Here is a 27,270-nt window from a genome sequence, read left to right on the forward strand (position 1 = left end):
GAATGTTGCTGTTCTTATAATGTAGTGGAGTGCAGACTGAAAATTATGTTGTCTGGCCCGTGACTAATTATAGATTACTTTATCTAGTTAGATTTATTTAAAAAAATTATATTAAAATTCTTGTAGTTATAATGAAATATTTAATTTTATTTATCTTAACGTTATTGATTTTATTAATGAAAGTACGAAAATAATGGGTAAAAAGATAATTTTAACATTCTAATTATATTTTTTGTGGTGACAGACGATGATGACGTTGACGGTCGTGAGTGATTGTGGTGGATGAGAAAGAACGACGGTGAGAGGTGAGACAATGGGAGAGAATGATGCTCGATGTCGATACTTTGCATTTGCATCAGTGCTGATACAGATGCAAGCATTTGTGTCAGTGTCGATGCAAATGTTTGAGTGACCCTTTCGTCTCTCCGTATTTGCATTGACACTGACACAATTATTGAGCAATATCGACATAAATGTAGAGTGTCGATATTTGCTTGTCCTCTTCCTTGTCTCCCTTTTTCTCACCTCTAGTTGTCGCTCTCCTTCATCCACGACAACCACACGTGGCCCCTAACGATGTCATCATTCGTCGTCATTGAAAACACATCTTAGATATTGAAATTATCTTTTTATCTATTATTTTCGTACTTTCGTCAGTAACACTAATGACGTTAGGATAAATAAAACTAAATATTTCAATTCCATAACTATAAAAATTTTAATATAAATTTTTATAAATTTAACGCACGAGCTCGCACCAGATTAATCAAGATACTAAAAATGTCTAACTCTATAATTAACGCACGGGCTCGTATAGATCTTACATTAATGTACACAAGGAAGCTACAAAGTGACTGTAGGCAAAATGTATGAAAAAGATGATAATTTGTGGAGAAAACATAAAGCAGATTTTTGTGTCTTTTTTTTTTTTTTTTTAAATTTCAGAGGAAGATTTATAGCATAGCCTACATGTTGCAAGATATGCAGTGAACAAACACGATTTGTCTGCTTCCATACTCTTTCCTTAATGTTGCTGATGCCCATTAAAGTAAAAATGATAAGAAAAACAATATTATATTAAACAGCCTACAAGAAAAAGTTATTTAAACATGAATTCAAATGTAAGACTTATTACATGTATAATAATGCACTAATCACTCAACAAAGATGATGCACGTTCTTTCATAAGAATGTGATATGTAACATAGCAATAAGTCATGAAGCCTATAAATTTTCAACTCCCATACACAATGAAGTCAAACTCTCAAATTCCATACTGGCTGCATCATTCTGAAGGCCAACTTCTACAGATATCCGTAACTAGCAAGAGAAACTACTGATCAGCAAGCTATAGAGAAACAAGTTGAGAGCACAGATATTTATCAAACACAAACGTTGGAGCTGAATAAAAGCTTCTTACAAGAAGAAAAAGGGGGTGAAAAGAAAAATGAAAACCAGTATATCCCAAAATGCTGAGCCCTCGTATGAAAGAGTCTGTACATAGATGGGGATATATATACCTTCCACGCATCCCCAAATGAAACAGTATGACAGTAATGATGGTCTGTAATCTTGAAAGAATTTTTGAATGGAACATACAATGCAATCTCAATCGTGCTCGCCCAACCTTGAGCAGCTGCTATGCTATCTGAAGTGTTATAGCATTTGAACTTGTCCTATGTAAAGTGCTTTCCTGGAAATATAAGAACAGTTAGGAAGGAACATTAAATTGGAACAACACGACTGCCATAAACCAATAGTATGAAGTTTTTTATTGAAAGAAACAAGTCATCTTAGAAAGAATCCTGTGCCAAGAAATTTGGTGCCGTAAACCAAGAGCGTCCACAATCAAGTCAGAACCTACACTCTGAATTGTCTATATTTGGGTTGTGAGCAAACAAATTCCATGAAGGTTCCAGGAGTCCACCTTCAGGGAAAACCACAAGTTGCTATGCATAATTGATCAACAATTTCAAGAGTTGGTGTTGTTTTCACTAAAAACTGAAGCATGATAAGATAAATGAATATGCAATTTAAAAGTTCCGGGAACCAACGATTTAACAAGCCTAATAGAAGAGATATGGATCAAGCCTAAACAACTTGAGCAGCAGGGTCTATAGTTTAGTTAGTGGTTCCGACTTCCCAAGTGAGCAACTCAGACCAACTCAAAAAGTAACCTTTTTAGTCCAAGTACTTAAATCTTTGCTATCAGATTCCCATATTGATGAATACATTTGCATTTTAATGTATCTAGAGCACAAAAATAACTGAACAAATTCAATATGTAACCAAACTTGTGTCAGTATAGGTCCATGAATGCTTGTTCACTGACCGATCCATGTTGCAGCATTCATAATGCCATTCTAATAGCTCCAAGAGCAAGGTTGAATGTCATAGCAAGTACAACTTTGATCTATGTACTATTAATACCACCGATCAGCAAGTTTATACCATATAAATATTGATACACAACTGTGCATACACATAAAGATAGGGATATATGTTATATAGGATTTACAAATAATATGTACATTACTAGAGAAAAAAGGACAAACATATGTGCATATATATGCTTACAAATGGAGAGTTGTATCCTTGTCTGCATACAGTTATTCCTAAATAGATTCTCCCACCCCCTTGTCATGCACAAAAGTGACCACAATGGCACAAATATTAACATAAATAACAATGTAAAGGCCATTAGAAGAGAGGCACCTTGCAAAAGATGCATGTTCTCTGTTAAGCGAATAATGGCATCAAGGTTGCCTGAGAGTTGCCATCCTTCAGGATAAACAAGATCTCCACCTTCTAAATGGAGGTGCCAATTCATGATCCTTGAGCAATCATTTGGTAAGCCTTCCATTTGACTTTCATCCTCTACTATCTGCTCTATAAATGTAGTCTCCTGCAAACAAATGGCATTTAGGTACTTCACAATGCTAATAAAGAATTCAAAACTTGCCAGAAGGGGCAATGATGCTGGAAAGGACAATGAAGTACACACACACACATCAGTAAATAGTTAAAGTTGTTTCATTTAATCACAAATTAAGTCAAAGGGATACGGAAAGAAAGGGTTGACATACCCTTGATGCAGTATAAAGTATAAACATAAAAGACAAACTAGATGATCATAAAGCTCCTTAGGTCCACCTGATGGTATATAACCAAGAATAGAGAAATAGTATTATACATCCTAGACAAGTAAATAAAATTTATTTTTTAAATTAAAATTATGCAAAATACTTTTGATTTATGGAAATTACTTTGGTCAGGATGGGATACATCTTTTAATTCATTACCCATGATCTAAATTTGCTATTACATGGACACAAATGCACTTGAAGCCCCATTTGAGCAATGTACTGATACATGGGCCAATCTAACTGTTAAACAGGATCCATACTAAATTGAGAACCACCCACCACAATGTAACCAGTGGTCTTTAATTGAGTGGGAACAATCCACTTGGTTCAAAAACTTCTATGCAACACAAACTTATATTATGTTGTTGAAAAAGATTTCTATAGACATGCCAACCTGTACCATGTGCTGGTTCTTCCTTGGATAGACTCTCCAAAAAGCATCATCGACTCCAACTAATACATACATCGGCTCACATTAAAAGAAAAGAGCATATTCACAAACAGTTCATTCATTATGACTTAATCTTAGTAAGATTCAAAGGGAAAAGTGCCATGAGTTAAGATACACACATCTGATCACAACTCAAATCAAACTTAACTCAGAGTACCAAGGGACCATTATACCGTAGTTTTCTTTGCTAGGGTTATAACCAAAAACAGAAATTTCTAGAGATACCTATGCAATAGTGTGAGTCCATGTATGCATAGAGCTTTGCAATCAGTTTAGCCACTTTAGGAGTTCTGAAATTCAGAAAACCAGTTTGGCCAGACATTCAATTTACTCAAGCTGTCATTATCTCAATACATGCCATAAACCTGCTCAAGATGGAACCTAATACATAAATGATTGACAATAATACTATAAATATTTTTATCAGCAAGTTCTTATAGATTTAGGTAGAAAACTACTGAAAATGGAAGTTTGAATCTTCTCAAAATGTTTGTATCTCACCAGATACAAACACCAATCAGCTACTTTTCCCAATTTGTATCTCACCAGATATACAAAATTTTATGAAAAAATGGCATAAATACTAGAAACACAGTTAAGAAAACATATTCGTTCAATCCTATTGTCTCACAAATATAGTTGATCAAGATAAAGTTTGAATATGCTAGCTTGTAAGGTGATAAAACCTATAAGGTCATACCATGAAAAGGATTTCTTTTTTCTTTTTGTTGAATAAAAACACTGCAAATATAATATCTTCCAAAGAAGCATAAGAGCCAGAGGGGAAAAAAAATGAAATATTGCAATTTAAAAGTGACATATAATCTGTTTACATCAAAACAAATATCAGAAGTAAAGAGAGAACATTCTCTTGCACTTCGCCTTATCCAGAAGATCATAATGTAAACAGACCATTCCAGGCTCACACAACAACATAAATGACTGATAACATAACGGTATTTTTCTCAGTTTTCCTTATTAAGTTAGTTATAATTTACTCTTCTGTCACTTCTGCTCTAAAAACTTTACTCTGCAGTTTTAACAAGATAAAACTAGAAAGGAAAAAGTGTACCTGAAAACCCTCTTTCACCGTGTCTAGCTGCCTAATGGCATCTGAGTTTGGACGATGCCATTTTTTGTAGTCCCAGAGTATGGTGCTATTGAATGCAAATCCAGACATATCAACATGAAATCTCCTAAGTCTCTTGCTTTTCTCATTAGTGTGCCATCCGATTACTTGACTTCCATTGCACACTGGGCCTTCCAATATTGCCTTATTTTTGCTTTGAGAAAGCATTGCAACAGGCCAAACACCAAATCTCCTAAAATAACAAATAGATCAGTTTTCTGGTACTAAATTGACAGCTAGGAAAGATAATTACGTGAATTTCTCATGTACCAGAGGTACTGATCATCATTATGAGCTACGATAGGCAATGTGTGATCAGAATTCAGAACCACAAAATGCTATCAGACCTGATCCTTTTGTTTCATGGATCTTCCTGTGTAAGAACTCACACAATTGCAGGTCCGATCAAGTGTGTTTCAAGTAAATATTTAAACAACCAGGTTTAAAATCAAGAAACAACGTTGTTTGCTTTGGAAATTTTATTAAAAAAAGCGGACTGTTAAACTGGCCTGTTTGATGCATGTCAGTTTCAGATCGTGGAGATCAAATGCTAGCAGTACAATGTGACATTTGGGTCAGCCCAATTTATTGAGATAGTGGAGTAACTAGACAATATTTCAACTCTTGCACTCTATTATTATCACCACAGACTGAGAAACTATTAAAACCAACAAATAAAGTTACATGGAAAGAAGGCTATACTATGCAACATATCACAAATTTTTTTAAAAAGAGAAATCTTTATTTCAATTAAAAATCAGTGGACAAATGCATGAGAACTCTCATCAATTTGGATCCATATCCTTACATGCCAAGAGGCTATTTGCCTGACCTGCAATGAGCTCTACCAAACTTGTGGAAGAATAAACAATCAAATATCATAATAAAGCAAAATGAAGGTGCTTTTGTTTTTTCATATATTTGATATTTTGCAAATTGGTTAAAATCAAAGAAAAGAAGAAAGACACTAAGCTAGTATGTTTTTAGAATCCAATCATACATCTATCTCTTTCTTGCATTTTTGGAAGGCCACAGAATATGCTGATAAGAGCATTATATACTGTTATAGAGTATCAGAGCATGACTATCCCGTGTTTTTTATTGATGAAGTATCCATGGACGAGACAACTAGAATCAACATCATTTTTGACAAGATCGAGGAGAAGCCAGGACATGTTATCAACAACATGCTTTTGTCAATGATCAGAGAATTGAATTGAATATGCAACCATGACTCGTATTAGAATTCTTGCCTAATTTTAAAGTAACAACTAACAACTACAAATTTAGAGCAAAATAAGTTTCTTGGAATGGAAAACTTATATAAGGTGCAGGAACAAATTTAGAGTAGAATTCTACTTTCATGTATCCAAAAAGATTTGATCATATGTCTCATTTGTCCAATCTTCGACAATTCTTGTTTGCTCTAGTCAACTAGTTAAGGGTCTAGTTACATATTACCCTATGTAGTTAGACATTTTTAATATCCCGGTCCCTAGACTTAACAAATTTACATTAGTATCCTTATTGTTATGAAAATGAAACATTTAACCTTATATACCTTAGTGTCATCGGCTTTTACCAACAGAAGATATAACATGTTATAGCACGTGTGGAATTATTGATTTTGTCAATGGCAAAATGGTCATTTCAGGCACTAAATAAAAGGTGGAAGAAAGGGGTCATTGGCTCAGGTGCACGATTGGTTTCTTCCCCAAATCAATCTCTTAGAGTTTCTTCCCCCAAAGTGATCTCTTAGGGTTTAGGGCAAAGCTCCTCTACAACACTGTCACGGACAAACTTCGAAACAGGATATTTGATGTAATGCTTATGTATGTCCGTGTCTTTTGACATGTTCATGCCTTGTACAGCATATAGAGGGGCAGTCGAAGGCTTAATAGTCCCATTTTAGTTGGGTTGGTGGCCTCTTTAGGCTTGTAAATAAAGGTTGTGTCATGTGGACACGTGCGAGAGATTTTCGGTCTGTAATGGACCATTTTACCCTTTGTTGTGCCACTGTTCAGAGCTTGTAAAGTCTGTTTGTAATTTGCATTGTCTATGAAGTGTTTTTCGGAGATGTTTGCTTGTGGATCCCGATTGAGGCGTTCTCTCTAGCCCGTTCTCTCTTTTGTTGGTCCTAAGGGACAAATGGGAGACTTCGGGGAGGATGACCTTTGCGGACGGACACACAAGGGTGCCGCACGACTTAGGCAAAACCAGCTAAGTCCGTGACAGATGGTATCAGAGCGGGACAAGCACTCATAGAAACACTTAGCATGCAAACGTGGGGGACCTAGCGGGGCTGCGTTGAGGGCAGTCAGCACACGCGCGACCGTTTGGGGGAAAACGGGCATGGAGATGTAGGGAAAAGGAGTCGCTCAGAGGAGCGGGCATCCGAGATTAGCATTCAGAGGAATGGCCAACCCTTCGCGCAAGAGGCACCACGAGAACAGGCAAGCTTGGAAGAATGTGGAGCGCACAAAGGTTGGGATGGTTGAGTTTGAGCTACGGCTCAACGTTGACAACTATACTTGATAGTGCTCAAGGCAAGCGAGGCGCTTGGTAAAGGATGAGACCATCCAAGGTGGAATGAGTTGCTCAACGACCAAAAGAGTTATGCAAAGCTCACAAAGGTGAGGGGAATTGCTAACTCGAAGAATTTGGTACTCATGCATGGGCTTGTATGCGGACGATGGAATGTTCGCGGCCATCCCAAGGCGACCGAAACTCGGCGCCATGGAGCATTGAAACTTTCTCTTCTGCATGTGAAGGATACGTCCGTAAGAGGCTGAAGTGTGCAACGAGTTCAGCATGTTGCTAGGCCTTGTGGGGTGCAGCTGGGACTGAATTGACGGGGAGTCGCAATCTAGCAAGTGCGTTTGCATGAGGCAGAACAATGCACAGTTTGTTCAGCAGATCGGAGTAGTCCAAGGGGATGGTGGTCTCCGAAACGAAGAGAGATGTTGCTCCAATGGGACAGTTATCCAGGAGGGATAAGTCCCGGCTCTCCAAAGGGAGAATCATGTGAGACAGACCTCACATGTTGAGGAGGAGTACCTCAACAAACAACAACTCCACGAAGCTCGATGGACTGAGCAAGCGGCGAGGAGTCATCGCATGATCTCGCTTGAGAGAATGCATTGGTGGATGCATTACGAGATCAAGTGGGGGAGCGACCCAAAGCAACTTAAATGAAGGCACACTTGGAGTCGATATGGAGATCGGACTCAAGGGAGGGCTGACCCGTGGAATGGTGGGCGCGAGGGCCACCATCAACTCAATGCAAAAACGAGGAGCGGAGCAACTTGGGGGTAACTTGGCGAAGTACTCAAGCCGCTCGAAGGGAGCCAGCATAGAAGTTGGAACATGGAGCAGAGGCACAGTGCTTTCCTTAGACAGAGGTCAAGGACATGAACTCTTGCAGAGGCAAGAGTAAGATCATGTTGTTCCATGGGTCCTTCATTCTGACGGAGCGGACTCATCTTGCATGGTGCCAAAGACGAAGGGAGCTTCGGGGCACATGCACCTTATCTCGGAGGAGCATTTGATGGAGGAACTAAGGCGACTCAATTTACGGAGGCGAAGTTGAGTTCAGAAGGCCTTAGCACGGGGCAAGAGGACGCAGAGGCGGGTACTCTTGAAGAATATGCCACAGTGTTGTCATTCAAGTTGCCATGAAGGAAGCGGTGCGCAGCGGAGATTGTGCTGGTAGGAGCAGAGGCCCAGGATCCAGACAATGGTGCACAAATTACAGTGAAGTCGGTGGACTTCGGGAGCTACTAGGCGACGGACTGTCCTAGAGCGGTGCTTCATCTAGGTGTGACCCAAGAGTGGGTGGATGAAGGTCGATTGCCAAAGGAGCGAACAAAATCGAAGGTGGAGGAGACCCTGCGATGTATTGGCAGAGGCCACACACGGAGGGTTCACAATTCGAGTTTTTCCACAAGGATCAGAATGCAATGGAGATGTCACCAGGAGGCGACATGGTGCAGCGGATCGTGGTGGAACAGTTCGTGGCAATACGATACACACGACTTAGTCCCGGGAGGGACTAGATCATATGGAGGTATGATCGGGAGCTACTGGGAGCTCCACTTCGGTGAACAACACGACGGCAAGAAGGGCTATGGATTCAAGGAGTGAAGGCCATGGTACCGCAGAGGCGGGTCTTCCGTGCGTGCATCGAATTTTGCATCGGATGAAAACCTTGGTCATCAGCATATGGGGCTAGGTTCCACCAAGGGAAAAGTTCGAATGCAAGTACCAGTGAGTTCCATGGGAGGAACTTGATCATGCAGAGGTATGATCGAAGCAGCTGGAGAGTTGGACTGCTCCAGAGCTTATATTCGCTTAAGGGAGCCCGGCAAGTCAGAGGACAAGGCCGAGTAAGCGAACGTTGCTACCAAGGAAGCTAAGGAGAACAGAATCGGTGCAAACCCTACAACGTGATGGCAGAGGCCATGCATGGGAGTTGCAGTCTGTCTTTCCATCCACCAAACAGACTGCTTAGAGAACACAGAGGTGTTGAAGCAGGGGGTCGAAAGGGGCGAGGAAGCGACGATGAGTCCAGAGGGACTTAGCTACCCAAAATCAAGCATAAGTTAGAATGGAGGTGGACTCAGAGGAGTGCCACGGAGACATATCTACTGATCGTGAAGAAAAGGGATGCAGATGCGAGGCGACGGATAGTAGGGCCATGGGCATGGCAGCGCCATGGTACCGCAGAGGCGGGACTTCCGTGAAAGTCATTGATCCCTTCCTCTCATGGAGGGAGAGCGCTTGGTCGTGAAAAGGGTCGAGGAGGTGGAGAATGCAGAGACAATCTCCAAGTACCAAGACAAGGCTGAAGGGCAGAGGCCGAAGAACTTCGTAAGACCGGTGTCAATGTGCTTCTCATCAAGATAGCCGAAAGTGAAGGGCTTCGGGTCATGCAAGAGTGCATAACCAAGGAACGAAGCAGGCAGTACGCGGTACTGTACCTTTGCTACTCAGTGGAGTAGGCGGCAGGGTTGATGGAGAAGACGGTACAATCCCAGAGGCGACCAAACCTATGAGAGAATTACTCTAAGTTGGGGTGGAAACTTCCTGTATTCCAGAAGTTCAATGGCATTGAGAAGATGAATCTCAACGCAAGGAGTGCAAACACTTCAAGTGCTTCAGAAGTGTGAGCAAAGAGCAGGCGAAGGCTAGTAACCAGCTCGATGCATGAAGTACAACCTCGAGGAGGCGGGCGAAGTCAAGTAACCTTTGCCTTCTCAACTCTTAAGAGAATGGGTGAAACCGAGTACCCCAATTCTCTTATCTATCCAGCAGAAGAGCTCTGCACAAGTTCAAAGACCTTTCGAAGATAATGGAAGACAATAGGTGTCAAATCCTCACCAATGGTGATCAGTGCTACTGAGAGTAGATTGTCCGCTTCATTTCCCAACGAAATGTCAATCGAAAGCGGAAGTGATGCGAACCTACTTGGATGTGACAACAAAGTGTAAGAAGAGTCAATGAGCAAATTTTGTGGAGGAAGGACCCAAAACTTCAGAAGTTTGCGAGACGATGCTCGTTAAAGCTTCAACAAGCATCCACCCAGTTCAAGCAGCATGAGGAATTTGAGAGACTAGCGCAGTAAGGATGGTCTTTTCCTTCATTTGGGGGATCCGCATGAATCAATAAGGATCAACACAACTCAGCCAACCCCACACCAGAGTCAGAGTCATTGGTGAGTTGAAGCAGCATGGCAGATTAAAGGTTCGACTACTCAAAAACAGCAGCGGAGAGCAGCAAGGAGCCAAGAGGCGCATTGTAGCTGGAGCAGAAGATTGAAGACTCAGCAAAGGCGAGGAGTTGCAGTGTCGACAAAGGCTTCAACAAGGACGTCGAAGAAATAAGTGGGGGAGAATGTCACAGACAAACTTCGAAACAGGATGTTTGATGTAATGCTTATGTATGTCCATGTCTTTTGACATGTTCATGCATTGTACAGCATATAGAGGGGCAGCCGAAGGCTTAATAGTCCCATTTTAGTTGGGTTGGTGGCCTCTTTAGGCTTGTAAATAAAGGTTGTGTCATGTGGACACGTGCGAGAGATTTTCGATCTGTAATGGACCATTTTACCCTTTGTTGTGCCACTGTTCAGAGCTTGTAAAGTCTGTTTGTAATTTGCATTGTTTATGAAGTGTTTTTCGGAGATGTTTGCTTGTGGATCCCGATTGAGGCGTTCTCTCTAGCCCGTTCTCTCTTTTGTTGGTCCTAAGGGACAAATAGGAGACTTCGGGGAGGCTGACCTTTGCGGACGGACACGCAAGGGTGCCGCACGACTTAGGCAAAACCAGCTAAGTCCGTAACAACACGACATTGTTAAGTTAGTCCTAAACCCTAAGAGATCGATTTGGGGAAGAAACCAATCATGCAGCTGCCTAAGCCAATGGCCCCTATCTTCCACCTTTTAATTAACTCATAAAATGATCATTTTGCCATTGACGAAATCGATAATTCCGCACATACTATCACGTGTTGCATCTTTCGTTGGTAAAGCTGATGGCATTATGATAGATGGGGTTAAATGTTTTGTCTTCATAACTATAGGGATGCTAATGTAAATTTTGTAAGTCTAAGAATCAGAATGCTAAGGAGGTCTAATTACAGGAGATAATATGTAATTAGCCCCTAGTTAAGACATCTTAGGTTATTTATTCAACTACACTGTAATGTTATTTGGTAGCTTAGGCCCACCAGTTTCAGAATCTAACTTTTTCCATGTGATTATTGATGTATATTATTCTCTATGCTAATTTGGCCATTTATGAGACACATGAAGATGGACCACATAGCTCATAAGCTTCTCTCTCAAATTGCACATATTCTTCCTTTTTTCAAAATATCCACTTTGTATTGGACTGATACTTTTACTCGGATCACATACTCAAGATTGACACATTCATCCTCTAAAAAAAATTGCATATCGCAAAGATGTTGTCAAAAAAAAAAAAACTGTTCCAAAATCATCTTTATCCAGTGGTTGGCATGCTCATGCAACTACTTAGTCATAAACAATAAATAGCAAAGTTGGATATGTTTGTTTATTATTCTTCATACATGTTCATATCCTACTCCAGTTAGTTTCATGAATCAACTTTTAAAATCTTATTCATTATTCTCTTTATCTCTATCAGTCACTTTGCCCTGGAAATTTTTATCACTGAAACCAATATCATATCTAACAATTTTGACAATACCACCAGTCACCAGTGACTCAAATGATCTCAAGTTATCGCCATATCAATGGCTTTCCCTTTGATTGCTTTGAACTCTAGTCACAAGACCATGATTTGTAGTTTATTTCATTTCATTTTCCATCACCAAGCATCTGAAAAAACCATATAGCTTGATGTAGCCATCTATGGTACTTCTTCATCACCAGTTAACATATTGATTCATTTAAATCACATATTCTCCTTCGGTTTCATTTGCTTCCATTAAACAAAGGAATTCTTTCTCGATTCCACTCATCGAGCATGCATCAGTATCAAATCAATTTAATTTTTACTGTTTCAGCCCAATAAGTTCATCTGTTGAGGAAATAAAGTTAAAACACACTAATCTAAAGCTAAGAAAGTAGTAATTTTTTATGTGAAATCTTGTTTTGACACTTATGGTGGCACAAAGGACATACCTGATCTCCCTCAGTTCCTCGAACAGCTCGAGCGAGTAGATGTTATCGTCGTCCGCAAAGTACACGATCCCATCCAGACGATGCCGCTCGATGTGCTCAAGTGCGGTGTTCCGCTGGTGGACACCTCTGTCCTTGATATTGGTCGAGTTCTTCTTGCAGACGAGATGCCTGTACACGACGCCAGTGCCCATGAGAATCTCTGCGGTCTCCATCGAGGCCGCGTTCATCTCCACCACAATCCAGAGGAGGGGCGGCGGGACCAGCCGCAGCGTCTGGCCCAGGCGGCTAAGGTAGTAGCTCTGGGAGGCGCGGTTGTATGTGGGCGTCACGACGATCAGCAACTTATTCCTGGGCGGCGATGGATCCGGTAGGTCGTTCGGAAGGGGCTCGTCGTTCGAGTACCGGTGGCCGTCATCAGATCGCACGATCTCGATCTCTGCGTCGCCGGGCCGGAGGACTGCCGCGAGATCACGGCGCGGAAGGCTACCGTTACGGCTGATGGAGGGCGATGAATCAAAGGAGAAGTGGTGGGGCCGCAAGACGAAGTCGTCAACCTCCGCGAATGGGTAGAGGCCGAAGACGAAGCCGAGGAGGAAGAAGAGGAGCAAGCGGGAGAGGTACCTCTTCCATGAATTGTGGTGGTGCTGGTGCTGCTGCGGCGGCAGCGGCTTGCCACGGAAGGGCTTCCGGAGGAAGACGCCCTCGAAGAGCCGGCGAACCGCGAAGAAAGAGCAGCAGGAGTGGGGGTGATGGCGACTGGTGGAAATGCAAGAAGGGAGGGTGTGATTGTGGAGGGACCGATCGTTGTGGATGTGGCTAGCCGCCGAGAGAGCTCGACGGAAGGACGCCATGGCTCAGACGCATCAAGAAAGGAAGCAATTGATGAATTGGATAGAGAAAAGGAAGAGGGAGAGGAAACGGAAGGCTTAGATCTGGTGGGTTAAGATAGATAGGGGTAAGGGGAGGAAAGAAGACGGAGATGGGAGATGGACGATGGATTGGGTAGGAGGAGACCTGGATCGCCCAAACGGTGGCCACGAGTGCCGGGGTTCCCCCGTCGCTACATCACAGCTCGGCAGTGGTAGTGTGAATCGCCTGGAATACCGTCGTACGCCACAAAGTTGGAGAAAATACAAGGAAGAGATGGAGGGGCGGAACCGGGTTTTCGCTTCTTATTGCTTTCTCCGCCTCAAATGCGGGTCTCACCTGAACCAGATTCAACGCGCATCCCTAAGGCATCGGTACCAAAGCTCTCACCGGCCGCCGCCGCTCCCCGAGCGCTGGTGCGGAGACTAGTGATCTGCTTCCAGAAACCGGCACCGTACGCCTGACTGATCCAGGCTTCTCTATTAGGGGTACGCCGCGACCAGAGGAACGTGGCTTCGCCTGTGACGGTTGTTTTGTCTTCTTCTTACATTTTTCTGACCGTGTATGACATGATCCATTGATGTTCCACGCTTACCGGAATGACAGTGCAATGGTATACATTTTAATCGAATTTGGAATGAGTTAGATTAAGAAAAAAAAAGGGGTGCAAAGTTCATCTTTAATTTTGGGTTCTCAGCTGTCGATAGAATTCACATCTAAGCATAATAGCTATCTAAAGACGAAATATTGGGGGGCGGGGGGGTGTAACCAGGACTCCCATTTCCAAATTCAATTGTACAGTGACGTGACTAATCGTCTTTTAACGTAGCAAAAATAAAAACTGTTGTCAGGAGAAATGAGGAGAGAGTTCGTACTTCAAATCGAGGCTAAATCCAAATACAGCTTGATACCCAAAGGATGAAATTTTAATAGATGCACCCCTTCAACCCATCATCAGCAAAGGGCAAAGAATATAAAACTATCAATACGATTATTTATCGAAAGAAAAAAAATAAAAATTAAGTTTTAAACTCAAAAGGTTCTACAAGTTACAGTTGAAAATAACCAATAAACAAAAACATATGTTTATACCCAATGAAGTGTATTGATAAAGCTTAAATATTTTAAATTTTGCACTAGCATTTATGATAAGTATAAACATGCAATCCACATCATGCTTAAATTAACTAGTATAAATAGTTGACATATATAGACAAATATAAAAAAAAAATCATGATAATAAGGAAATAATATGCACAATATCATAAGAAAAACTTTGTTATTGATTGCACATATGCACAACATGCATGGAAGTCCTGCAATTTTATAGCAAAAAATACTAGAGACACCAACGATACTATGCATTATTGTAGGTATGATAAAATACGATTTTGTATATCAGTCCCATTCGTGCATCACATTTATTTCATGTCTTTTCCATAGTTTATTGCCAGCATGAATAACTTATAGAGATAATGTACCAAATATGCCTTTATAAGAAAAGTGCATTATGTATGGAGAACCTGCAATTCACCACAATCTTAAAAAGCCCTGCTTAGCCTTTATAATGTTTTATGGTGGCACTTACAAAGTGGGGAGTAACTCGAGAGAATTTACCCTCGCTTGCTATCAAAAGTTGCCCTTACGGGAATTGGGCCCTATATCTTGGACTAACATAGGGATTGGGATGCCAATATTGATGATGGAAGAGTTTCTAATGGAAAGGCAAAGGTCATAATGTTTCATGCAAAAACGTAAAGAAACAAGGCCACATGAAAAATAGGTAAATGAAGAGACGATAGTACCTACCTGTTCATGCTGAGCAGTGGATTACTTGACCAAGGTTGACAAGGACGATAGAACCAGTATCTCCACACCAAGTAGTTCGTGCACCTTCCAGTCCCAATTTGCTGTAAATCTCTGGAAATTCTATCCATGTTATAGATCAAGTCTAATCGATGCATCGTATCAAAGACTTACAAAACCTCTCCAAATGTGGATAATTTGTTAAAGAAATTGAACTCTGTGGCCTCCTGAGCACATTAATATCACATGAAATATCAGGAACCAACTCCAGGCTTTGATGCATCGCTGGTTGGTCGATGAGACTATCTTGGAAGACCTAATTGATGTTGCCTTTCTCAGGGTGCTTATCATCAGCAATGTCGCCAGGCAGATCAAGACCACTCGGTATCTTACCAGGATAATTGCTGTAACAAGAATCTGAACCAAGCATACTACCAAACAAAACCATTTTGCGTAATCAGTAAAATTTAGATGGCTGAAAAACATAAAGAGTGATTAGAAACTCTCACCTTCTGTCAACCAACACCATAGATCGGAGCTCACAGTTAGCTAAACTGAGGAACAGCAAGTGAAGAGTAAAATAATTATAAGATACTATTCCATTGAACAAATAGTCATCCTATCAACACCGAAACAAGAAATCTGACAGCGGGTACTTGGTAAAAAATATTCAATTGAAACTAGACTCATCCAGTAACAAGTAACAACTGCAATAAAGTGTTATATATCGTGAAAACTAGGACATGTTTACAATTGATAAATGCTATATGTTCATAACTAGCATTCTAGCCTCTTCTATTTTCTAAAATATCTACTTAATTATAATCAAAATATCAAATATGCTGATTCTACTTTTTGAAAGGGTTGGTGCACACCTCAAAATCATGTTTATTCAAAATACTAACTGGACTAGTTCCTTCTTCATCGAACTCCCGTAGTAGCATCATTAGCAATTTTAGTATACCAGGAAATTGAGCTCAATGGATTCTCTAAAGTGACGTCTGCAAAATTTGCCTTCAGTGAACATTTAGAGATCATTCATGTCTATTAAATGCAAAAGTACATTTTCTCAGTTGCATAAGCTTATTCAGGTGTTTCGTAAGGTAATATGACAAGGTGACTAAATCTTCTACTATCCCCTATGCTGCATGTAAACATGCGAGTCATATTATTACATTTTTTTTGTGCTTCTATTTCCCTACTCCACATCATGCTCATTACCAATAAATCTAACCAGCCAGAAACAAACTATTATGATCAGGTAATTTTTTTGGTCAGTTGATTCATTTTCTGCATTGTATAATAATGCTCCCTAGTATTGGCGGGAGCCTCAGGCACAGGTTCATTTTCAGTTCAGGAACCCAATTGCAAGGTTCAATCAAGTTTGAAAAATCTAATTCGACCAAACTGGTAAACCACTAGCTCCTTTTTCTCAATATGCACAAAGTATAATTTTGTTTATTACTCTATTTATGTTTTTTTTTCTCAGCTTTTCTGAACATGGTGTGAAGTAGACAAATAGTACCACTATGAGAACAGAATAAAAAATGTATCAATAGACGCTTACTGTTTGCTGATTTCCTCTTTGACGATGGGATGGCAGTCACTACCAAACATTTTTAGGGTATGATACAAGAGCCCACTATGGCTAACGACAACAATCTCATTCTCTTTTCGTGTCCATAACCTGTAAAGTTAATGAATAAACAATTAGATGTATAAGGTGAAACAAGTTTCATATAGTTTTTTTTTTTTTGTTAAATTCAATGTTTTCTTAGGAGCTCCTTCCTGGCCTAATCTACATGCCCAGGAGTTGGTCAACCAAATACTAACTTTGCTTAGATAAGGTTTATTAGGTAAGGCATCAGGAAGAAGATTTGAGACCTTGAAAGCGAAAAAAATAGTCATTTCAGCCATTTGAGAAAAAGCATGATAGAGCTGGGGAATCTAGTATATGAATTTAAGTCATATCGTCAACACCACTATCAAATCAAATAGATCTAAGGAAAAGGAAAACCAGATATTCCAAGAATATTACGATTCAACTGCAAAGTGTAATGTGATTTTTCCTCATACACAACATAATGGCATTTACTTTTCCTGTGTTAAGCTGTTCTGTCGACAGAAGTGGCAAAATAGTAAACGAAACAGGCCTCACTCATAATCAAATTGACCTCTAATCTAAACTTAAAAATGATTTAGCTGGTATGTTCAGGTCTATGATGTATTGGATATTGTAAATTATACAAAATACAGTTAATATTCTATTGGTAGCTTTTTTGCTCATTAAGTTCATTGATATCGTGTTTTTTTTAGTCTTCAAATAAAAGATTCATGAGTCATAAGCTTAAATAGTAAAGAATGATAATTTACATCTCCAGATAGAAAATCCTTGAAAGTCTATTTTAACAAATAAAAAGTGGCACTATGTTGCAAAGCAAGCACAGTCAGGACAAGATACACGTAATGAATATTTAGCTCTTAAGAACTGTAATAGAATTAAAAACTATTCACATGTACAAGACAAGGAGCAGCTGTTATCATTGATTTAGGAGAATGTTAATTTTTCTCATCAAGATATAAAAAAGAACCCTAATCAAAAGCAACATATCTCGACAATTTTGCAGCACTAAGTGAAATATTTATCATCACAGCATCACTAATTTCTTTAGGAAAACATTTGACACAGTTATGTGAATATGAAGATGCAAAAGCAGTATTCCTTAGACTCAAAAAGAATGCCAGAGGACCACCAAACTTTGTGAAGCAGTTCAAGAAACAACTAGAAAAAAGTTGTGACTGTTACAAAAATGAGTATAAAGACAATTGAGTCAGCATGAAATATATGTGCCATTAAGAAAACTGAACAACCAGCCTCTGACCAAGAATTTTAATTTCAAATGATACTGCCTGGCTGCGGCAAGGGAAGAAGAATCGAGAGAGAAGAGGAAGAAGACGCTCGAAGAATCGAGAGAACCTCGACGCTTTCCGATCTGGCACCGCCCTCCCTCGACGATCCCGATCCAAAAGGTAACAGAGAGGCGACGGCTCGGCTTCTTCTTCGTCGGTTCTTCACTGAACACTGCAGATGAGGAGAAGATCGGTCTTCTCCTCATCTGACGCGACGAGGAGAAGCAAATGAGGTGACATCGCCGAGGTAGCGTACACCTCTTTTTTTTATATTAGTTTTATATTATTATTATTATTATTATTATTATTATTATTATATATATATATATATATATATATATATATATATATATATATATATATACCGAGCGAAGCTCGAAACACTGATACGATACAAAATTATGAACCTTGCCTTTGACTAAACATGAACTCCTTCAGTGACATAAAAATAACTTTACAATTGTATAAATGAATTAGCCATGAACTAAAAGCACAACAATGAATTGGACCACACAATGATTGTAACAGCATTGACGGAAAAACAGGCAATAGCGGTCAGCAAACTGGTCATTCAAGGTTCTGTTGATATTCAGCAAAAGGTAGACAACTAGAAATTGGAATGAAGCTATCTTATAAGAAAACATAAAGAAATTAGTCAAATCCTCAATGGTTTGTTCATGAAAACTTTTTATAATACTGGTTATTTATTCACCAGTTTAAAAACTTTACTCCTCTAGCTGCAACCTCTTCATTTGTCTCTCTGACATCAGCTTTCCACAAGATGTCTTCATCATTCTCTATCTGAAAGAGAGTCAAATTTTACATGATACTCCAACAAAGACTAGCTTTGCAAACTTACTGATACTTGATATAGTCATGAAATTATTAAGAAAGTACTTGCCAAAGAAAAATCAATTGCAGGGAAAAGATGCCGATATTCACTTATATTTCTCCTCTTATCACATGGGCGAACTCCCTGCAGTCAGCATAAGCCTTTTAATAAGAAAATCACTTATCAACTTTATTTGATAAATACAGAATGCTTATGGATAAACTTAACATCTAGAATAAATATGAATTCAGAATTCAAATTGAATGTTAACTTCATAATAAATAACATATAGACTTATCACCAAAAGTCCACCTCGAAGTGCAGCCTATTACTGTTGATCCAAAGCAGAATCAATAGAACAAGAGGACAGGCATGAAATAATAATAAATTATGTAAAACTTGGGATAAATCATGAAAAAATATGACATCTATGCTTGAAGACCAATTCTTCTGATCAAATTTGACAGAAGATAAATTAAACAGTAAGGTTAATCTTGTAAGTGAAACTTTAGAATTAATTATCAACCCAGTGGAAAAAGGATAAAGTAATAAATACCAAATGCTCCCGGCAAGATTCAACCGCTACAAATGGTGGAGAGTTCAAGCTTGAAATTGCAGGCCGGTTACTATTCCCAACGTTTTCAACCATTAAGGCAGGCACATTGACCCCATCACTATAGCTGTCTCCTCCAAAAACCCCTACGGCAGTTTGCATTGTTCTGTAGCAAAATTTATACCAATATAACAAAATAACCAGAGCCACGATTAAACTACAATAGCTTGATGCACTGATGACTAATGAACTATGAATTCAATGTAACAAAAACACTGCAACCATCACATTTATCTCATCTTTGCAAGCCTAATGCACAATATGGGTATCTGAGGAAGATCAAATGACCAATATACATATCCTTACCCCTGAAAATAGAGAGATTATATTCACAATAAGAATCCTGGTTACTCAAATTATAATGGGCAAAACATACCTTATAATGCAAGGTGAAGCCCTTGCAGGACCAAATAGATGACACAATGATGTCAGTTCATTCATATCAATAGTATTTTGTTGTTCAGACAAGTAATATTCTAAACAATTAATTCAATAACAACTGTCCTCTAATTAAACAAGTTGGATCAAGTTCATGAGAACTTTTTACTTCTTTAACAATGTACGGTATAGTATATCACACTATAACTTGTTTTACAGTCTACTAATAGAAAGAAGAGAGGACAGGCATTAATACAAACGTAGGTTGCTCCTTGCAGACTTGGGAGACCAATCTTGAAGTCTCGGAAATAGCAATATAGAGATAAGGCTACGCATATTGATCCCCCTTAGACCCCGGTTTAGGGGGAGCCTCATGCACTGGGTTCTCCCTTTAACACATTGATGAGCATGTCATAGTGCAATCATTTTCTTGTACTTGGTGTGCACCTTATGTTGTCTTGTGTTTGATATCAAGAAAAAATAGAACATTATCAACAATAAGACCCTTAACCAATAAGACCCTTCAAATTAATGGGCTGATTCCTTAGGATAACATTTATACCAACACGTGTTACCAAAACTTATAATTCTTTTGTTGTCCAATCAAGATTAAATTACAGCCTATTTGTCCACTAACTAGGCAAGTGGAGCTTTGGTGAAATAAAATCCCTAGCCACGAACAATATCTATTCAAAATTAAATAGCATTTGCTGAATATTAATAATTCAATACAAATGATTTACTATTTCATAGTACAAATTCATATTTTATGTACATTATTTTGACACATGAACAAACATTTTCATTATGAATTGTACAGATGTTAAAAAATAAAAAACACGATAAATTGTTATGACCAAAGCTCAAAACCATGAGAACCAAGCTCCCAAACAGTATTTTAAAGTTGTGTCCTATGGTGGGTAGTGAGTGACATGAGATTAATCATACTGGATAGGAATGTTAAAGTTACCTCCAGTTTAATCTCTAATATCATTGTTAGGTCAGAGATATACAACACATGGATCATCCAAGATCCCTTGTAGCTGATATAGGGTCCGAAAGAGTTGTGCCCCACCACATGGCTGCCACAATACCCTGTGTTCCTCTACTAAGTCCAAATATTCATCAAGATGCACCAAAGATCCCAGTGTCCCCCGTACACCATAAACAACTACCATATTTGTTATAAATTGAGCCTACAATCATGTGAGTTAAGTTCACTTAGGATTCATCAGATGTTGTTTCTTGGGGGTAGATAGTAACATATACTAACCAAAGTCATTGGACATGTTCAACTATTCATGCAGAATTGGTGGGTTACAATAACTAAACACATGTACGGATTACAATTGATATGTCGAATCAAAGATAATGGAAAACAAGATGACTAAATGCATTTTTACCTTCTTTTTCTTCTAAAGTTAGAATCGCTTTCCAATTGAGAAAAAAAATACAAGTCTTAGACCCAATATATTGTAACAGTATAACAAGTTCTGAAGGAATAAATGATCTCAAACCAATCACATGCATTTAAAATTTTCATACCCTAAATATCTCTCCACAATATCTAACTCATCATATATCTCTTCACAACAATATACTACTACAAAACACCTAAGAACTAATAATGTTGATTCATTAAATTCAGCAGCATGTGGAATAAATACAAAAATCAAAAGGTTCCAGTCATGGCTTCAAATCTCGATACCGGACATCTATTGGTCCGTGGTTGGACCACTACAAATCCTGTATGCACCAAAATACCAACGCATAGTAGGCTGTCACGCCGATCAACACCAAGAAGGACAGAGGAGAAAAAGGAGAGGAGTTGAGAAGAGGCACAGCGGAATAAGAGTAGGAGGAAGAAGAGGAAGAGGAGGATGAGGACTGAGTGAAGGAGCTAAGGTTGATCGACAGCTACTCTCTAATGCGGATAATCATGCATCACTTACAAACCTACAACAGCTTCAAATAAATCATATATCAATTATTTCTCTCTCTGAAACTACAGAAAAAGAGTTAAATAACGATTCCCTTGGATAATGGTGGCAGTGGCGAGCTAAACAGGATTCAAGGGGAGTGGGGAGTAGAGAGAGAGAGGTGTTTAAAAGACGATGTCACTGTCAAAATTAAAAAAAAAAAAAAATCAAACTGATGCATTAATAAATCTTATTTGAATGTGTCCATAACATCTTAAATGATTCTTCTCACTATAATATGTATTTATTAGTGGAACACCAAAATTTTCAGGTGTCTTAACAACATTGAATTTTCATACAACAAAACAATAAACCTTCATCAGTTTTCATGAGTCATGAACAAATCCTTTGTCTAATTCTGCATGTTACTGTGTTTAAGGTATTACAAAGTTGTAAATCATGTGGCTGGATGCAAACTGGACATTACATGTGATAAAAGTGGTGCCTCCTAAAGTCAAGTTAAGCCAAAAATAACATAGATGACAACAAGGATATTCTTTTTAAGAGGAAGAGGAAACTTGGGTTCCACGACATTCACTAAACTCTTAGATAAAGGATAAGCCTGCAGTGGCTTGGTGCAATACCAAAACTAGAACCATCTTGACACAATATAGCCCCACCTAATGGAACTCCCAGAAAGTTCAAAATAATGGAAATCACTTACACCAAAGTTTAAAAAAAAATCTTCAGAACTTCAAAGAAATAAGGGCAACAGAATCAACATCGGTGAAGATTTTCTTCTCGAAAGAAAAAAAGACTATTGTTCATGATTTGAGTGCAAAGAAAAGGCACAGGACTGACAGCACCAAACGCATAATGTACACATGGCAACTCTGATCCTGTGGCAGTTTAATCCTTGATGTTCTAACAAAAGACTCGAGGCTCTAGTACAACATGACAAGGCCTAATATGTCCAATGATATTTTCAAATGCATTGAAAAGTGTAATACATGGAGATCTGTCCTCTTTCTACTTGTTAATACACAGAATTTGAATTAAAAAAGGGACAAAAATTCATACTTCAAATTAGTCAAATAATTCATATAAGGCATATAAGGATTCTACCTTAGCAAAGGAGAGGTGATAACCAATTGAATTTTCTTATATAGGCCGCAGGCTCTAATGTGTTTACGGAGATTATCGACCTGTAAGAATAACATAAATATAATTAAGCAATTTTAACTATCGGTCACAGGAAAGTTTCATAACAAGCGCATTATTAACATGTTAAAATATGAAAAAAGAAGTACCAATAAGTTGAACAAGCATGCATATTATCATACACAAAATCACTGAAGGATAACCAAACAAGTGTTGTTAGTTCTTGAAACTCCGCTCAACCATTCTTTATGCTGCTTTGTATAGATTTTATCTTTGCCACATTTCTCTCTGTGTCCTCTTACCTATTCATGCCACACACAAAGGCCTTTGTATCTCTTCCTCAATCCCACTTTGCACAAAGGCGTCCACAATTTTTTCTTGCAAAACCATTCCACTCATGGGTTGGTTAGGAACTTGTGTCCAAGGTTGCCAAAGCACCCTGATGGTACATAGGAGTTGGAATCCTTACATGCCCATGCACCACCAAGGCAAATAAGCAGATCACCTAGTAACTTTAGGCAATTTAATTTTCTAAAAATTAACAATAAAAAAATAATGTTAAATATAATCTCAAATCTGAGCATACAGTTGATTGTGCAACAATGCATAGCCAGTAAAAGCTAAAGTCAATTAACAGTTTAATATAAAGCAAGTCGCTATATTTTTACTCCATCAAACTATAAATGGTCTTGAATCTTGTATTAATTTTTCAATTCAATATTTTAGCATTTTTGCATGGTAAAAAAGAACTACCTCTTAAAGCTTATAAACCTTAAAAGGCTAATAGAACCTTGTTTCACCCCAAGTATCGTTTGTCAGGCCTGGACTCATGGGGCAAATATATTGAAATAGTTTTTAACCTAGACCTCTTAAGACAGGTTGGATTAGAAAGGCTAGAAAGGCAAGCCCATTTAAGCACCTACACATGCATCTAGGCACCCATGCGCCAGCATTTGATAGCATTACTACCAACCATATCCATTGTTGTATGTTAAACTGCAAAGCCTAAAACTATTGAATCCAATAATGAATAAACCATTAAACTAATCTGAGAACTATACCTCGAAAATTATGAAGAATACCTATGTACATGTATTAAAATAAAAGAAAATTGACATCCACAGAAGTCACCTATATTGATTATATCTCTAAATATCAAAGAAAACATACATACATAGTATGCAAAATGAAAAAAGAAAGACTAAATTTGCCTAAGTCAATTATACCTAGCCAGTAGAGTCCAATTAAGCACTTGGGTGATACCTAGTGTCCTAGGCAGCAACTTTGAATAACACTAGCTACATCTAATTCACTCATATGTAAACCCAACTCCATGTGAGCTCGTGCTATTACAGGACTATACCTATTAACATCTCCATCCATCTCACAAGATTATGCAGCCATCTGACGTCCTCTAGTCACTTATCTAATGGCTCTAGATCCTTCAGTTTTTTTTTTTTTAACTCACTTCACTCAAGTAAGACTCGCACTTGGAGTAAGACTCACACTCCTGCTCTTATGACGCACATCAGTAGGCTGTCTCCTCAGAGACCCTTCAAACTCCATTTCAACAAAATCACGTCACTTTGTTTTATCTAACTTATGGATATCTTTCTTTAGTTCAATATGGAATCTCCTACCACATCCATACATGGCTTTTAATTGTAGTCCATCAAATGATCAACAAAACTGAAAAAAAAGAAAAGTGCATATATTCAACCAAACATTCTTGACTGCCCTTGGATCCAATCAGGCTAGACTACTCAAATAAATAACATGCAGCAAACAGAGAGAAAGAAAGTCATTTATTGTACCTGATCCCATCCCAATGGAGTAAGGGGTGCATCAAAAAGTTCTGGAGATAAGTATGCTCTGTAGTCTTTTTCACCTTTCACATTATGAATGCCTTGTGCATGTCTGACCTACATACACATTTTGAATGTAATAGATTAGAGTTTCAGGTCCCAAAAAAAAAAAATCTTTGGTATAAGGCCACTTTAGAAAATATATTTAGCTAAAACGAACCAGGTGCACAGTTTTACAGCGCTGCAAAGGAAACAAGCTTGAGCTAGTGACACCATTCATATCTGCAGATAACCAAGTTAGAAGCTAGTGGCATTCAGTCAATGCAAAACCAGAGCAACTAGTGTCAAATTATAAACCTAAAGCATTGTCTAAAATTCTCTATTGAAAGGATGAGTAATACAAGGAGATTTGCAGATAATAAAATTTAATGTTTTTTAACTTTTCAACTTGGTGCTAGCCCAACTAAAATACTTTGAACCAGTGGTTCAAAAGAATCAAGTTAAATGTTTTGAAACATCTATGTAACCTGAACTATAAACAGTGGTCCTACACCATGAAGTACAAGAGATGAGGATGTGAATGTAAACTGGGCTGCCCCATGCAGACATATCAGCTCTAGGATCCTTGCCATGCCAAGCCATATCCACATAGTATTTTTATGTCCATCTGGACACATATCCACATATTAATTCTAAGTACATTGTTGGCACATTATCTTACCTTTTTCCTAAAGATAATGAGTGACCAATCCAGCAAAAGAACTCAAAAGATAAATCCATATCATTAATTTCTTCATGCTCGTTCCAAGTTCAAAATAATGTTTGTACGAATAAGAATCCCCTTCTTTACATGACTTCATCTCCATATAGATAAATATAAGGCCTATGGGGCAATTACTCAGAACTACATTCTGCAGCAAGCCTTCCTAGATGACAACAAAAATCCCATTAGCCTCATTAATCATATATTCATTAAAAAAGAAGTTCCTGTAGTTAAGTTCAAAGACTAGAATAGTTGTCAATGGAGGTGCAAAAACTTTATGGGCGCACCTTTTGAGATTTTCTCATCAAGAAAACTAGTCGTCACGATTCTCACTCCTTCCCTATAACTCGAGGACAACTGGCCGTTGAAAGATGTGTTTCGCTACGTGATAGACAAAAGGTTTTGGAAAAATTGAACTTGATAAGGCAGACCGGCAGTTACCATAAGGTGCCTCCTCCACCTACTTTGAATTCTTTGATCAAATATGTGACCCTATCTAAGAAACGCAGGCACCGAGTCTACTAGCTTCCCTGTGGACTACCGATCTACAAAATTACAAACCCTCTGTTGAAATCTCCTAGCTCAACTTTTCTTGAACATATCATTCTCCCTTAACCATGTTCTTTGCTCAACGGCTTAATGCTTTTGCATTCTTACAAGTGATAACTGGGAGGAACAAGAAACCTAAACTTCTCTACGATTTTATGGAATTACTAGTACAGTTTTTCTTTCCCAGTCGTTACCAATGCTGTCTTCACTCGGATTTCCGAACTGCCTGCCGCTGTGCGACTATTCGTCATCGATAAAACAAAAACGAAAGAAAATCAATCTCTAATTACGAATGGTGGAGTAACCGTACGACAAGACAACCATCAATCAAAGAGAGCAAGGGCAACGATCTTCTTCTTGACCAGGCAACCAATTTAAGGAGCACGCGAACGAGATCAGATCAATAAGGGAAGGTAGGTAGTCTCTTCCTTTCCTCGATATTTACCTGGGAAGCCGGAGGAGCAGCGGGGACAACACGGCCAAGTAGAGGCGGAAGAGAGCGGGAGGGGAAGAAGCGGTGGAGACGAGGATGAAGAGAGGAGTGCTTTGGATGCATTATTAATATGTGGTGCAGATGTGGGGAGGAAACGAAAGCCCAACTTTTGTGGAACTTAGAATTCCAGCCCAAGTATTTGTTTTGGAATTTTCTTTATTTTATGTTTTTTTTATCTATTAACAACCTTGTTATTCATAATCTCTTTAAAAATAAAAATAAAAAAATATATTTTTTTACTATTTATAATCCTAATATTATTGATTTTATTTTTTTTCTACAATCCCTTATTAGTTGTAATCATCATCGACTTTTATCACCGTTGTTACTTGATGTCGTCCCACATGAAGAAGTGAGACATTTATTATAAAATGGATTAATTTCAATTTAAAGGAGAGATTTTCACTCAAATTTATAATTGATTCTCGAATTATATATTAATTGAGGATTAGAATACGTAAGGAATATAAAATTATTATTTTATATTTATTTATATTATGATCTTTTCTCACCATTGTCATCTTCCAGGGAAGATGAAAAATAGCAAAAGAAGAAGAAAGAGGAAGTAGAGGAGCATATTTAGGTATATTTATAATTTAGAAATATTAAAAAAATTTAAAATATGATGGTAAATAATAAAATGGGGGTTATAAATAGCAATCTCATTTATTTATTTCTTTAACTCGAACTAATTAATATTAATGAACAATTTATTCAAAAAATATATATGTATTTTAATTTTTTCACATCATGAAGAGCTTTTTTTATTTTAATGTAGTGCG

General features: G+C 38.4%; 2 protein-coding genes across 4 annotated transcripts; both read right to left on the bottom strand.

The window, feature by feature from the left end:
* Positions 1 to 1,158: 1,158 nt before the first annotated feature.
* Positions 1,159 to 14,439, bottom strand: LOC135673767 (probable beta-1,4-xylosyltransferase IRX9H). Its single transcript, XM_065183046.1, has 4 exons — positions 12,393 to 14,439; positions 4,670 to 4,919; positions 2,716 to 2,905; positions 1,159 to 1,693 (listed from the first exon to the last, which is right to left on the bottom strand). The coding sequence occupies exons 1-4, from the start codon at positions 13,241 to 13,243 to the stop codon at positions 1,677 to 1,679; spliced, it is 1,308 nt and encodes a 435-aa protein (XP_065039118.1). The 5' UTR covers positions 13,244 to 14,439; the 3' UTR covers positions 1,159 to 1,676.
* Positions 14,440 to 15,178: 739 nt separating this feature from the next.
* LOC103985082 (phosphoglycerate mutase-like protein 1) lies at positions 15,179 to 26,580 on the bottom strand. 3 transcript variants are annotated; one of them, XM_065183048.1, is made up of 11 exons: positions 26,441 to 26,580; positions 24,904 to 24,965; positions 24,693 to 24,800; positions 22,843 to 22,922; positions 19,364 to 19,526; positions 18,877 to 18,951; positions 18,688 to 18,776; positions 16,633 to 16,752; positions 15,575 to 15,619; positions 15,459 to 15,496; positions 15,179 to 15,381 (listed from the first exon to the last, which is right to left on the bottom strand). In XM_065183048.1, the coding sequence occupies exons 2-11, from the start codon at positions 24,961 to 24,963 to the stop codon at positions 15,368 to 15,370; spliced, it is 792 nt and encodes a 263-aa protein (XP_065039120.1). In that variant the 5' UTR covers positions 24,964 to 24,965; positions 26,441 to 26,580; the 3' UTR covers positions 15,179 to 15,367. The 3 variants fall into 3 exon arrangements, with proteins under 3 accessions (XP_065039120.1, XP_065039119.1, XP_065039121.1); XM_065183047.1 differs by having other exon boundaries at positions 15,179 to 15,496; positions 26,441 to 26,579; XM_065183049.1 differs by lacking the exons at positions 15,179 to 15,381; positions 15,459 to 15,496; positions 15,575 to 15,619 and adding an exon at positions 15,639 to 16,066.
* Positions 26,581 to 27,270: the final 690 nt, after the last annotated feature.

This window comes from Musa acuminata, chromosome BXJ1-5 (assembly GCF_036884655.1).
Source record: "Musa acuminata AAA Group cultivar baxijiao chromosome BXJ1-5, Cavendish_Baxijiao_AAA, whole genome shotgun sequence".
Taxonomy (NCBI): domain Eukaryota; kingdom Viridiplantae; phylum Streptophyta; class Magnoliopsida; order Zingiberales; family Musaceae; genus Musa; species Musa acuminata.

Excerpts from the sequence above, each read along its gene's own strand:
- LOC103985082 (XM_065183047.1), bottom strand. The coding sequence starts at position 24,963 with ATGAATGGTGTCACTAGCTCAAGCTTGTTTCCTTTGCAGCGCTGTAAA. Across the intron at positions 16,753-18,687 it reads GGAGTAAAGTTTTTAAACTG|GTTATGGACACGAAAAGAGA; the intron begins GTGAATAAATAA and ends TTAACTTTACAG. Across the intron at positions 15,620-16,632 it reads AAAGAGGAAATCAGCAAACA|TTTAGCTAACTGTGAGCTCC; the intron begins GTAAGCGTCTAT and ends GCTGTTCCTCAG.
- LOC135673767 (XM_065183046.1), bottom strand. The coding sequence starts at position 13,243 with ATGGCGTCCTTCCGTCGAGCTCTCTCGGCGGCTAGCCACATCCACAAC. Across the intron at positions 4,920-12,392 it reads GAGGAACTGAGGGAGATCAG|GAGATTTGGTGTTTGGCCTG; the intron begins GTATGTCCTTTG and ends TTGTTATTTTAG. Across the intron at positions 2,906-4,669 it reads CGGTGAAAGAGGGTTTTCAG|GAGACTACATTTATAGAGCA; the intron begins GTACACTTTTTC and ends ATTTGTTTGCAG.